Consider the following 13,450-nt stretch of genomic DNA (forward strand, 5'->3'; position numbering starts at 1 on the left):
TCATATTAAATAGCATATTGCTGAGGAAGTCTTTCCCAGTCAATAATTCAGAGATGTCATCCAATCTTATTTAAAAGTGGAATTTAGTAGTAAGTGGCATATCAAAAAATGCTACAAATTTCTTTTCAGTCAGCCTTGAAACCTCATGACATATTGATATCTTTAACTCAAGCGCAAAGTAAAGTCTGGGGCTATTAGACACATGTTTAAGTCATTTTTTAAAAAAGAAGAAATAAATCTTGAATTAAAAAAACCAGCTATAATATTTCAAATGAGTGTGATTCTCACAGCAAATTTACAGACACTAATGTAATCATACTCGTGCAGCTCACAATTTGTGCAATTCACAGGTAAAGGGGAAATAAGAAAACCAGGGGAGCTGATAGGTGCTTCAAATTCCCAAACTGGAGAAGTAGCAAAAGCCATCTGACTTTCTGCTTTTGTGTATTCCCCATCCCTAGAGAGGTATGATCCTACAGGACAGAACAATGCAATTTAGTGACTCCTAGGCCCCAAATTGCTAAAGGAAAAATCAGAAACTTGGTGCTGTTTTTAATTAGCAGCTAACTACTGGAACACTAAAGGCTAATACAGTTATTAAGTGTTAGCTCCTTGGGAATATGACATGCAGCTTTTTCTTGTATGTTGACGCACAAACTTGAATTCTGTACCATGAAATCTCACAGCAGAAAACAAATCCCAGATCCTGCTCTTAAACATCAGTAACCCTCAGAGAAAATTTTCCATTCTGGTTTCTACTAAATGTTGCCTCTGACTCATTGGTTTCAAGGATTAGCAAGGGTCTGGAACATGTGTGAAAAAGTCAGAGAAATAATCACTTTTGAAGGGCAGTATTCAGCAAGACCTGAGGAAACAGGAGCTGCTCAGGGATGACAAGGTCATTTCCTCACTTCCTGTGAAGCACACACACCAATTAGATGGGGAACCAGCAGCAGCACAGTCGCCGCTCCTCAGGGAAGCCAATTCCTGTCCAACACGACCTTGGCCTTGCAATGCTGACCCCCACTTAGTGGGCCCTACTCTCTTCCTGAGCCTTCCTCACCCAACACTATACAATGAGCTATTGCTTGTCTCCCGGAAGTTCATGTCCTGGAGGCTCAGTGTGCTAACACTAGGAGCTGGTAGAAACTTAAGGGGTGAGAGTGGGGCTGGTGCTGTGGTGCAGTGGGTTAACACCCTGGCCTAGGACGCCAGCATCCCATGTGGATACCGGTTCGATACCCAGCTGCTCCACTTCCAATCCAGCTCTCTGCTCTGGCCTGGGAAAGCAGTGGAAGATGGCCCAAAACTTTGGGCCCCTTTACCCACAAGGGAGACCCAGAAGAAGTTCCTGGCTCCTGCCTTCAGATGGGAGCAGCTCCAGCCCTTGCAGCCAATTGGGGAGTGAACCAGCGGATGGAAGACCTCTCTCTCTCTCTCTCTCTCTCTCTCTCTCTCTTATCTGCCTCTCCTCTCTCTGTGTAACTCTTTCAAATAAATAAATAAATCTTTTAAAAACAAAAAGAGGTGAGGGTTTAGGCCAAGACAATTAGGTTATTGTAGGGTGCTGCCGTTAGAAGGAATTAATGCAGTCACAATACCCCAGTTAGTTCCCACAAAAACAGCTGCTAAAAAACTAGCACACCCGACCCCTGAATCACTCTGTGTCACCAGGGGATCTATCCCTCCTTCATACACTGCCATGATGATGCCCTTCGCCAGGGGACAACAAAGCAAGGGGCTTCCACACAGGAGCCAGAGGCATGCTGCTTGGACTCGCGACCTTCAACCACGAGCTTCATAAACCTCTTTTCTTTATTAGAAACCCAGTCTTGGGTATTTTGTTATAGCAACAGGAAAAGGATTAAGATTCTAAATGTCCATTGTGAAAGAAAATTCTAAAATATTCCTGAAAACCCAGCATTTTGAGAATAGGGATAAAGATTATACCTGGGAAGTCTATGGAAATGAAGAAGAGATACAGCTGCTCAAGTGCCATAGATAAAACCTCCTTCAATTCAGGTCTATCTGAGGACACACAAGGGTGCGTCAAAGCTTCGTGGAGCAATGGATGTAAAAGATAAGGTCATTTGGTGCAAAAATTTTTGAAATTCATGTATAGTTTTTTAATAATACACATTTCCCATAAACTTTTTTGAAGACCTCTGTATGCATGGATTTCAAAAGTTTTTGCACATAAAAAAAAACATCATAAATCCATTGTCCTGTGAATTTCTGAGTTACCCTCCTATATCATTTAACATCTTTATTAAAAGATGTATTTGTTTGAAAGGCAGAATGACAAAAAGAGAGACAGAGAGAGAAAGACAGAGATCTTCCATCTGCTAGTTCATTCTTCAAATGCCTGCAATAGCAAAGGCTAGGTCAAGCCAAAGCCAGAAACCTAGAACTCCATGTGGGTCTCTCAAATGGGTGGCAGAGACTCAAATACTTGGGCCATTATCCACTGCCTTCCAGGTGCATTAGCAGGAAACTGGGCCATAAGTGGAGCTTTTGGGACTCGAATCAGCACTCTGATGTGCAATGCCAGTGTCCCAAGTGGCAGCTTAATTGACTGTACCATAATGCCATCCCCCATCGGTAACTCTCTTTGACAGAACTCCTAATTCATAAGAAAAAGGATATTTGCTGGGTCGAAGAAGATAGGAAGGGTAGGGTTAGAAGTATCATTATGCTTTTAAAACTATATATATGAAATACATAAAATCTGTTCCCTTTATATAAACAAAAATATATATAATTTAAAAAGACAAAGAAAAAGATACTCCTTAACCACCCCAATAAATTTATTTTATTTTACAAAAATGATATTTGTTGGGATTCTGTTGCCTAGAATAGTTCCCAAAACACAGTCACTGCTCAGTAGATATTTGTTGAATGAATGAATGAATGAGTAAATGATATTCTTCTTTTCCATCTCTGAATCTTACAGGAACCCATTAGTCAATTTCCTATTGTTATACCTGATCCAACTTATACCTGATCCAACTAGCCTTAAATGACACTTGTAATGAAGTTCATGAGCATTGACAGCAGGTATCATACTTAGTGACAAGTCTACTCCCGGGGATCTAAGCATTCTCTTTATTATGTGGAATAAAATGCCTTCAGCATATTTTGAAAATAGAATGCAAGGAGATTTGATAAAGTCAAACAATTATATACTATGCCCTTGCATTCAGATCCAAATGTGGGATTCCCTTCCAAAGCAGGATCTCCTTGCAGCAAACTTTGGATTCTCAGTAAGCCACAGAAATACATTCTGTACTTTTAAGAATTTTCCCTTTGTATTTTCTCATAACCAAAGCATCAGAGGAAAACTTACAGCTGTGCAAAAGATGCACCGGCATTCCTGGAGTGTGGTCATCTTGTCCGGGGACTGTTCGCACAAGCAGAGTTTGCAAGTGACGAGGGGAGCCAACGCCAGGTCTCCAGGCATCGGATTTTCTGCAGTCATGGTTAGACACTGGAGTCTGCCGACTGAGCCCATCAGCCTCTCTTCTGCCTTCTTCAGTCTCCTCAATCCCTACAGAAAGGACCAAAGCAGAAAATATTACATCCATTGATTCAATTATCATCTGACCTCCCCATTTGGGGGCCAAGAGAACAAATCCTCACCTTTAGGGATCTCTAAATGTATAGCCAATGCATTTCGGGGAACCAAAGACCAAAGAACTTGCTTTCTTTTTTTTTTAACTTTTATTTAGTAAATATAAATTTCCAAAGTACAGCTTATTGATTACAGTGGCTTTTCCCCCCCATAACTTCCCTCCCACTCGCAACCCTCCCATCTCCCACTCCCTCTCCCATTCCATTCACATCAAGATTCATTTTCAATTATCTTTATATACAGAAGATCGATTTAGTATATATTATGTAAAGATTTCAACAGTTTGCACCCACACAGAACATAAAGTGTAAAATACTGTTTGAGTACTAGTTATAGCATTAATTTACATTGAACTACACATGAAGGACAGAGATCCTACATGAGGAGTAAATGCACAATGACTCCTGTTGCTGACTTAACAAACTGACACTCTTGTTTATGTAATCTCCCTAGGCTCTTGTCATGAGTTGCCAAGGCTATGGAAGCCTTTTGAGTTTTCCGATTCTGATATTATTTAGGCAAAGTCATAGTCAAAGTGGAAGTTCTCTCCTTGCTTCAGAGAAAGGTACCTCATTCTTTGATGGCCCCATTCTTTCCACTGGGATCTCACTCACAGAGATCTTTCATTTAAGTGTTTTTTGTTTGTTTGTTTGTTTGTTTGTTTGTTTTTGCCACAGTGTCTTGGTTTTCCATGCCTAAAATATTTTCATGGGCTCTTCAGCCAGATCCGAATGCCTTAAGGGCTGATTCTGAGGCCAGAGTGCTGTTTAGAACATCTGCCATTCTATGAGTCTGCTGTGTATCCTGCTTCCCATGTTGGATAGTTCTCTCCTTCTTAATTCTATCAGTTAGTATTAGCAGACACTTGTCTTGTTTATGTGATCTCTTTGACTCTTAGACCTATCACTATGATCAGTTGTGAACTGAAGATGATCACCTGGACTAGTGAGATGGCATTGGTACATGCCACCTTGATGGGATTGAATTGGAATCCCCTGGCACATTTCTAACTCCACTATTTGGGGCAAGTCCGATTGAACATGTCCCAAATTGTACAACTCCTCCCTTTCTTATTCCCACTCTTATATTTAAGAGATCACTTTTCAGTTAACTTTAAACACCTGAGAATAATTGTGTGTTAATTACAGAGTTCAACCAATAGTATTAAGTAGAACAAAAAAAAAATACTAAAAGGGATAAAGTATTAAGTTGTACATCAACAGTCAGGACAAGGGCCAATCAAGTCACTGTTTCTCATAGTGTCATTTCACTTCAACAGGTTTCCTTTTAGGTGTTCGGTTAGTTGTCACCAATCGGGGAGAACATATGATATTTGTCCCTCTGGGACTGGCTTATTTCACTCAGCATGATGTAGAGCTTGCTTTCTTGGCATGGTGTTCCTGGAACTTTGAAATTTAAGCTGACTTCACTATTCTAACATGCATCACATAAACTACGGGAGATTAACAACCAATGAGAAGATGCTGGTAAAGCAGAGTTTCAGTTAGATCGCATGAGTGAGTTTGGAGATGTGCTGCACGGCATGACAGCTATCATTGGTAATAATATACTGTATGTTGGGCCAGCACTGTGGCACAGTGGGTTAAAGCCCTGACCTGCAGCACTGGAATCCCATATGGGCACAGATTTGTGTCCTGGCTGCTCCACTTCCGATCCAGCTCTCTGCTATGGCCTGGGAAAGTCGTAGAAGGTGGCCTAAGTCTTTGGACCCCTGCACCCACACGGGAGACCCAGAAGGAGCTCCTGGCTCTTGGCTTTGGACCAGCTCATTTCTGGCCTTTGCAGCCATTTGGGGAGTGACCCAGCAGATGAAAGACCTCTCTCTCTTTCTAGCTCTACCTCTCTCTGTAATTCTGTCTTTCAAATAAATAAAATAAATCTTTTAAAAAATAATATATTGTATACTTGGATGGTATTGACAGATTTTAAATGTTCTCATCATGCACAAAATAATAAGTATTGGAGATGATGTTAATTAGGTTCATTTAATCATTTCAGGATGTATACAGAAAGCAAAATATCACATTGTATACTATAAATATATATAATTTTGTCAATTATGAGTTAATAAAGCTGGAAGGAAAACATCCACTATGAACAAACACACCAGTTAAGAGTTTCATTGCTACCACCAATACACAGTTTCAAAAAATTCTTAAAAAAATAAGGTGCCACCTCTGAGCTCAGAATCAGCCCTTAAGGTATTCCGGTCTAGGTGAAAAGCCCATGAGAGCATTTCAGGCATGGAAAGCCAAGACACTGTAGCAAAAAATGTCCTACATGAAGGACCTCTGTGGGTGAGACCCCAGTGAAAAGAAGTGGTCATGAAAGAAGGGTACACTTTTTTCTAAAGAGAGAAGAGAACTTCTATTCTGCTTATGGCCTTGTCTAAATACTGAAGGAGTTTGTGGATTCAAAAGGCTTCCATAGCCTAGGCAGCTCGTGTCAAGAGCCTTAGTGGTCACTGACGTCACACATAAGAGTGTTAATTGTAAATTAACAACAAGAGTCACTGTGCACTAATTTCCTATGCAGGACCTCTGTCCACAAAAAGTTGTATTATGAGAGTTAACAATTCTCAAAGATTTATTTCATTTTAGTGTATTAAGTGGAGGATATTCTTAAGTCTAATAAGTTTTAGTTATGCCTAAGTGTCAAAGTCCATTGCTTGTTTTCTTATGTGCTTCCTCAATTAATGATAAAACTTTTTCTCAAGAGATTACTTTCTTTTAATGTATTAAATGGAGGATATTCTTATGTCTCATAAGTTACAGTCATATCTAAGTGCTTGCAAAAGATGTACCATTCTTGGGTGCTTCTTTAAAGTTAATTAAGTTTTTTAAAAAATGTGAAGTTAAAAAAATAATAAGGTACCATTCAAAAGTTAAAGAATTATCACAAGATCCAACAATTCCACTTCTGGGTATATAGGCAAAAGAATTAAAAGCAAGATCTCAAAGAGTTGCTTGTACATCCATAATCATAGCATCAGTATTCACAATAACTAAAGGTCAGATATAGCCCAAGTACCCATCAACAGATGAATAAACAAAACCTAGTATATCCATACAATGAAATCTTATACAGCCCTAAAGGAATGAAATCCTGGCACATGCCACAACGTGGCTGAACCCTGAAGGTATTATGCTAAGTGAAGCAAGCCAGCCAGAAAAGGGCAGAAGTTATATGATTCTGTGAGTACTTATATGAAGTAGCTAGAATAGTCAAATTTGTAGCAGCAGAGAACACAACAGTGGTTACTAAGGGCTGATGGGAAGAGGAAATGACATGTTAACATTTAATGGATATAGAGTTTCTGCATGAGATGATGAAAAAGTTCTAGAGGGGCCGGTGCTGTGGCTCAGTGGGTTAATGCCCTGGCCTGCAGTGCCAGCATCCCATATGCATGCTGGTTCTAGTCCCGGCTGCTCCTCTTCCAATCCAGCTCTCTGCTATGGCCTGGGAAAGCAGCAAAAGATGGCCCAAGTCCTTGGGCCCCTGCACCCATGTGGGAGACCCGGAAGAAGCTTCTGGCTCCTGGCTTTGCATTGGTGCAGCTCTGGCCGTTGCAGCCAATTGGAGAGTGAACCAGTGGATGGAAGACACCTCTCTCTCTCTCTCTCTCTCTCTCTCTGCCTCTCCTTCTCTCTCTGTGTAACTTTGACTTTCAAATAAATTTAAAAAAATAAATCTTTAAAAAAAAAAAGAACCAAACTCTTTTCCTCCCAATGTTTGAGCAAAAGAAATTACTTGACATGTGTAGCATTTACTACCTGGCCTCAGTGGATTCTGTCTCAATACATGGGTAGAAAGAGATTGGAGTGAATGGAAAAAAAAGGTAGAATGAGATTTTTGCTTGTCATTTGCCCTTGTTAACTTTCTTAATGTCATAGCAGAAAGAGTCAACAGTTACCAACTCTAGTAACTTGAAAACTCAAGATTCTCCACTTACTCCCTAAGTAGTAGCAGTAGCCTCAATTCAAGATAAATAAAATAAGAAATTAACTAACAATTAGCTTCCAAAATGGAAGACATGATATTCCTTGGCGAAGGTCCAATAAGAAAGAAAATACAATATTCTTCATCAATTTACTATTTGGCAAGCTATCAACCAAGAGCAAATTAAATTCAAATAAACCTGCACATAAGATTCAAGATTTTGAGACTTAAAAAAAAGAAGAAGAAAACCTCTTAGTTTATGCCTATTTGCCTATCCAAAAATCAGGTTATTCTCTTGCACAGAAAAATAATGTGATTTGAAAGTATGACGTTTTACTATGACCCTCAACTAGTTATTTGAGAATTATCACTCCATTCTAGTAAAAGTGAATGATGTTACCCCTTCTCCCTCCCAGATTTTTCTTAGACAGCTATCACCAGTTTACTTCTCCAAGACTCCCCAGTTCACAGCACACATGGTCCCACCTAATTCCCAACTGCTATCTTCGCATTACTATTTTCCCAACACTGCATATACAACATATTTTGAGTTCTCTTTCACTCTGAAAGAGAAATCCCAAGTGAAAAAAAAAAAAAAAAAAGAAGAAGACATGTTTCCTGAGTAGGAAAGGACAGAAGACTTCCTTAAGAAGATTCATGCACTGATCCCACTACTCGGTGTGCAGCCAAAGGAAATGAATTCGTTATATCAAAGAGATACTAGGAATCTCGAAGAAATAGACTTTGCATGAAGACAGAACTAGAAACTGCAGCAATCAGTCTTGAAACTTGCCAGCTATGTATTTACATCCATTAGTTTATGAATTACATGCCTATAAGGTTTTGAAATCAAAATTATAAGTATAAAACAAAGAAATATGTTTTATATACAAAAATATTTGGATGATATAAAAACTTTTTACATAGAAGAGACTCATTTTGGGTTTTTTGCTTTTAATTCCAAGCATCCCAATTGGCAGCACTTGTGGCTTGGGGAGATGGAGGAAAGAAGTCACATATTCTATCTCTTTGAGATGTGAAGAATCCAAAATGACTCTTCAAATGGAAGTGATTTATTTTTCTGTGTACAAGAACACCAGTTGCCTAATGTGATGGCTTTCAAACATTTTTTAAGCAATGGAATTTTATAAAAAACAACAATCTTAAGCAAACTGCCATACTATAAAAGAGATTAAGGTAGACAATTGGAGGTTCAAGAGTGGCAGATGCAGGAGCAATCCTGGGAACCCCCTCAGAATCCAACTAAGCCCCAACACAGAAGCAAAAAGGCTTCTCCATGCACAGGCTGAAAACCAGATCTTTGATTTTTCACTTGGGGAAAAATCAACAATGACTGTTTAAATGAATGACACATAGCAAACACTTCATAAAAAGAATATCAAACAAGAAATCCTTTCACTATTGATTCACTGGAAATCGAGCCCTTCATGGAGTGAACAAGAGAATCCTGAAGTCCTCAGGTGCCATTTCCCCACATTAGAGATGTGGATGAAAGGCTCCAAAGTTTCTGAGGATTTCTTCCTTTATGTCTTAGATTCTTCTGTCCCACAGCATGAAACCACCAACAAACCCCACCAAACTACCTGGTAAAGGGCAGGAAGCTCAGAAGTAGTCACAAGAAGGCTGAAAACAGTCCCTTCGCTACCTCCTCCTGTCCCTCTCATCCCTCACAAGTTCATGGGCAATCTCCGGGAGTTTCAATCAAAGTCTTCCTTCTACCAAGAGCTAACTCATTCTTTGCTGGCTCGCTGGACTTGTTCTGCTTCATACCTCACATTTTTGTCTAAGATAAGAAAGTAACTTGAATCACCCACCATATCACTTGATTATAAAAGGCAACAATTCTAATTCCTTTTACAGTTGCTATTGGGTGTCAAGAACCCCTTAGGGAAAGAAGTTTGGCCAGGAATGCAAGGGGCATGTTGGAAAGAGAAATCTGACAGCTGTCTTCACGCTTAAACTTCCTAAGGCTTGTGGCAGGTCTCAGACGTCCACAATAAACCCAATCAGATCACAGGGAAGCCATTCTAAACCATTGGATTGCACCAAATAACCAGGAGAGGAGAACCAGGAGTTCTACCTGCCGCATGTTTCTTGTTCTAAAAGTGCTTGTTACGTGAGAAGCAAGTACTATCTGACAGGAAAGTCTCTTTCCCTTTAATGCATTTTCATCAGAATTGACAAAGAAAGGAATACTTAAGAAGCTGGATGTATAAGTAATTTTTATTTTCTGCCTGTGGTCTGAGTAAGCAATCTGCTCCAAAAATGCAGAGAGGGAGAGAGGCAATATTTGAAAGTATTTTAACTGATGTAGTTAATGCATATTTAACTATCCAAAGTCGAATGATTTTTTCCTTTGCACAAAAAGATAACGTGATTGGAAAAGATGATGTTTTACTGTGATATGCAACAAGTTATTTGAGAATTATTACACCATTTTGCAAAAATGTTAAAATTAGGTAAGTTGATAAAGTACAACTAAAGAAACTAAGAGAAACAGAAAGCTACCAGAATGTATCAACTGGACATTACTGACAAAACAGAATATATTAAAGTAAGTAAAAATTTAGTTGATCTGTGCTGAGACCTTACTTCTGGTCTGTGTTATGAAATCCTAATAACAGTTATTCATGAACAAGGGAAAAACAGAAGACAGGACAAATGGATGTGACTAAAGAGTCTATAGACCCTTGCAAGATATTGAGCCATTGCTGTGAAGAGCTGAAATAATGGACATGAATGCAAGATGAGAGGAGGGAGCTGGCGAAGGAAAGGGTTTTCAGGAAGGGTGGAAGGTGAGGGATAAGGCTGAAGTGTTGCATAACAAAGACAGATTCTCTAAGGAAGCCCACACTACGACAGGGCAGCCATCCAAAGGTCCTACTTCTGCCTGTTAGGAAAGCTCTCCCAGACCAGCTAAGAATGACATGTCAGGCGGTTGGCTTCCACCATTCACCACAATCTGAAAAGCCATATGCTGTTGAACTTGGCCCATCTGCCCAACAGAGTGCTTTAGTTAGCTGATGGTTTGCGTTCTTTATAGAAACTAACGGTGACTCAAATGGCACTGAGTGAGTCTAGAAAAGTGCTAACTAAAACCACTGGCTTGTAGCAGTAGCAAGAACAGCAGCAAGAGCAATGAATGAGTGTTAGTGTTAAGTGAGACAAGGTCTTGTGGTTGCACCACAGTGTCCAGTTTTGTGGTTCTAATCCCTGCAATTTGGACAAGGTCTCTGGCCATTCACGGACAAAATCAACCAGTGCATATTGGTAAGCTCGGAAAAACAGTCCAAATACATACCCTAAATGGACCATAGGCCAAATAGTAGTCAGTCAACTGCAATTACTCAAGTATATTTTGTATTTATTTGATTAGTTTATTAAAAGATTTGTTTTATTTGTTTATCTGAGAGGTAGAGTTACAGGCAGAGAAAGTGAGGGACAGAGAAAGGTTTTCCATACACTGTTTTACTACCCAGATGGCTGCAACACCAGTGCTGGGTTGATCTGAAGCCAGGAGCCAGGAGCCAGGAGCTTTTCCAGGTCTCCCATGTGATTGCAGGGGCTCAAGAACTCAGGCCATCTTCCACTGCTTTCCCAGGCCACAAGCAGAGAGCTGGATTGGAAGTGGAGCAGCCAGGACATGCACCAGTGCCCATATGGGATGCTGGTGCCACAGATGGAGGCTTAGCCCACTATGCCACAGTGCCGGCCCCTATTTGATTACTTCTTAAAAGAATAATGCTTAAAAACGAGAAGTATATTCATGGTATTGCAAACAGCACACTTTGTCATAGTTTTAAAGGCAAAATCAATTAGAAAATAATTTCCAGCACAAGCAAACACAGGAAATACGTGGTACTTAGAAGTGATGGAAGCAGTCACTGCTCCTCACTACTGTCACTCTGCGAGGTGGCAATGTCATAGCCTGCTGCTCACTGAGCCTCACATGGTTTAGAAAAAGGAACTTCTGTTCTATCTGTTGCTCCACAGCTTCATTCAGGGGATATCAGAAACAAAGAGCACTTCAGTCTACATTTCCTTCATTTTATGTTTTATTATTATTTTTCATTTATTTGAAAGGCAGAATTACAGAGAGAGGGAAGGAAAAAGAGAGAGAGATCTTCCATCCACTGGTTCACTCCCCAAATGGCTGCAATGGCCTGGCCCAGCCCAGGAGCCAGGGGCCAGGAGCTTCATCCAGGTCCCTCATGTCGGTGCAGGGGCCCAAGCCTTCAGCCATCCTCCACTGCTTTCGCAGGCACATTAGCAGGGAGCTGGATCAGAAGTGCAGCACCCAGATCTCAAACCAGCTCACATATGTGATGTTGGTACTGCAGGTGACAGCTTAACCCGCTACACCACAGCACCAGCCCCACTTCCTTCATTTTGACATCTTCTCTCAACAGTTTCTAGTATGGCAAGAAGATCAAAGTTCTGTAACTTGGAGATCATCGTCTTCTAAATATGGAACTGATAAGCAAAGACAATCATGTGTGGATTAAAGCACAAGAACACCTGAGAAATGTATCATCTGGGGCTTTTGCTATTTTAGAGGATTTTGTTGTAAGAACCTCATAGAGTGCATTTTACAAACCTAGATGGTCTGGGGCTACTACTCCATGTGATTGCACCAACAGACTCAGCAAACATGAGAGAGCTGAGGCTCTGCCATATCACACGACAGACTGTTTTACAGTCACTTTTTATACAAATAGTCATTCTAAAATATTGATGAAAAAGTACAGTAAATACATAAACCAGTAACATAGTCATCTATTGTACTTGGATGTAATTGTTATGTGCTACACTTTCATATGACCAGTAGCGCAGTAGGTATGTTTACATCAGCATCAAACAAAAGCATGAGTAATGCTTCATGCTGTGATATGACGGCAACAGTGTCACCATACAATAGGAATTTTTCAGCTCCATTATCATCAATGGGACCACCGTCACACATGCAGTGCGTCACTAACCGAAACATTAACTGAAACATTAACCGGTCATGACTCTGTATCCCTATTAACCTGCTTGTTAGTGAATCAGACAAACATCCCATAAAGAAGGAGAAGCACCTGCACTATCAGCAAGCACTGCTTTCTAACCATCCTCTCTCCTGTTTATAACGAAGTTGTGAATAAAGTCCAATACAACGATTTTAATGAGGTCTACTTTTTTGTAATTTTTGCCTACAAAATACATCTTGGAAGAGACAGCGCCTTGTGATAACCTAACTAAATGCTATGGAGTACGGGGTTTCTGGGATGTCAACTTTCAGCATTTGCAAAATGTTGGTCCGTTTTCTAAAAAGTACATTTCTTTTCTTTCCTGCCTTCTTTCCATGCTCTCATTACACCACAGGGTGAGGCCTAAGGGTGGAAATCTGTTCCCAGCCTTCCTAACAATAGAAACATATCAAAGAAGGCAGGAGTGAATATGAGAATAACAGCCAATGGTTCTTCTAGCACAGTAATTTTATATTCATCATGGTAGCTCCCTGCTCAATACCCCCACTGTGCCCTGATCACTCCTTTTTTAATCAGTGGTTCCCCTGCCACCTACAATTATTCATCCAGCCCTGCTGGATAATTTTCTTCCCCCTGCCTGGCATAACAACAAAGCCCAGAAGCAAGAAGGAACACCACTAAAAGGCAGGTCAGACAATGATGCAATTAACAGATCACGGAGAAGTGGCATTTCAGAAAGCCCATAGCACAAGAGACAGACTGATGTCATGGGTCAGGACATGACCAGGAAACCAGAGGCACTGTTTAGGAATATCTACATCAAAATTATTTTCGCCAAATGAATAAAAGCAGGTGTCAATATTATCCC

The 13,450-nt window shown here is 40.2% G+C and overlaps 1 protein-coding gene across 5 annotated transcripts in view; it reads right to left on the bottom strand.

Moving 5' to 3' along the window:
• The window catches only part of RNF144B (ring finger protein 144B), a 149,850-nt gene that overhangs the window by 77,985 nt on the left and 58,415 nt on the right, over nucleotides 1-13,450 (bottom strand). For all 5 annotated transcript variants that reach the window (XM_062185380.1, XM_062185382.1, XM_062185378.1 and 2 more), the window contains exon 2: nucleotides 3,347-3,547. In XM_062185380.1, coding sequence (XP_062041364.1) covers nucleotides 3,347-3,511 — 165 coding nt within the window. In that variant the 5' untranslated portion in view covers nucleotides 3,512-3,547. The remainder of the gene's footprint in view (nucleotides 1-3,346; nucleotides 3,548-13,450) is intronic.

The sequence above is a fragment of the Lepus europaeus genome, chromosome 3, assembly GCF_033115175.1.
Source record: "Lepus europaeus isolate LE1 chromosome 3, mLepTim1.pri, whole genome shotgun sequence".
Lineage (NCBI taxonomy): Eukaryota > Metazoa > Chordata > Mammalia > Lagomorpha > Leporidae > Lepus > Lepus europaeus.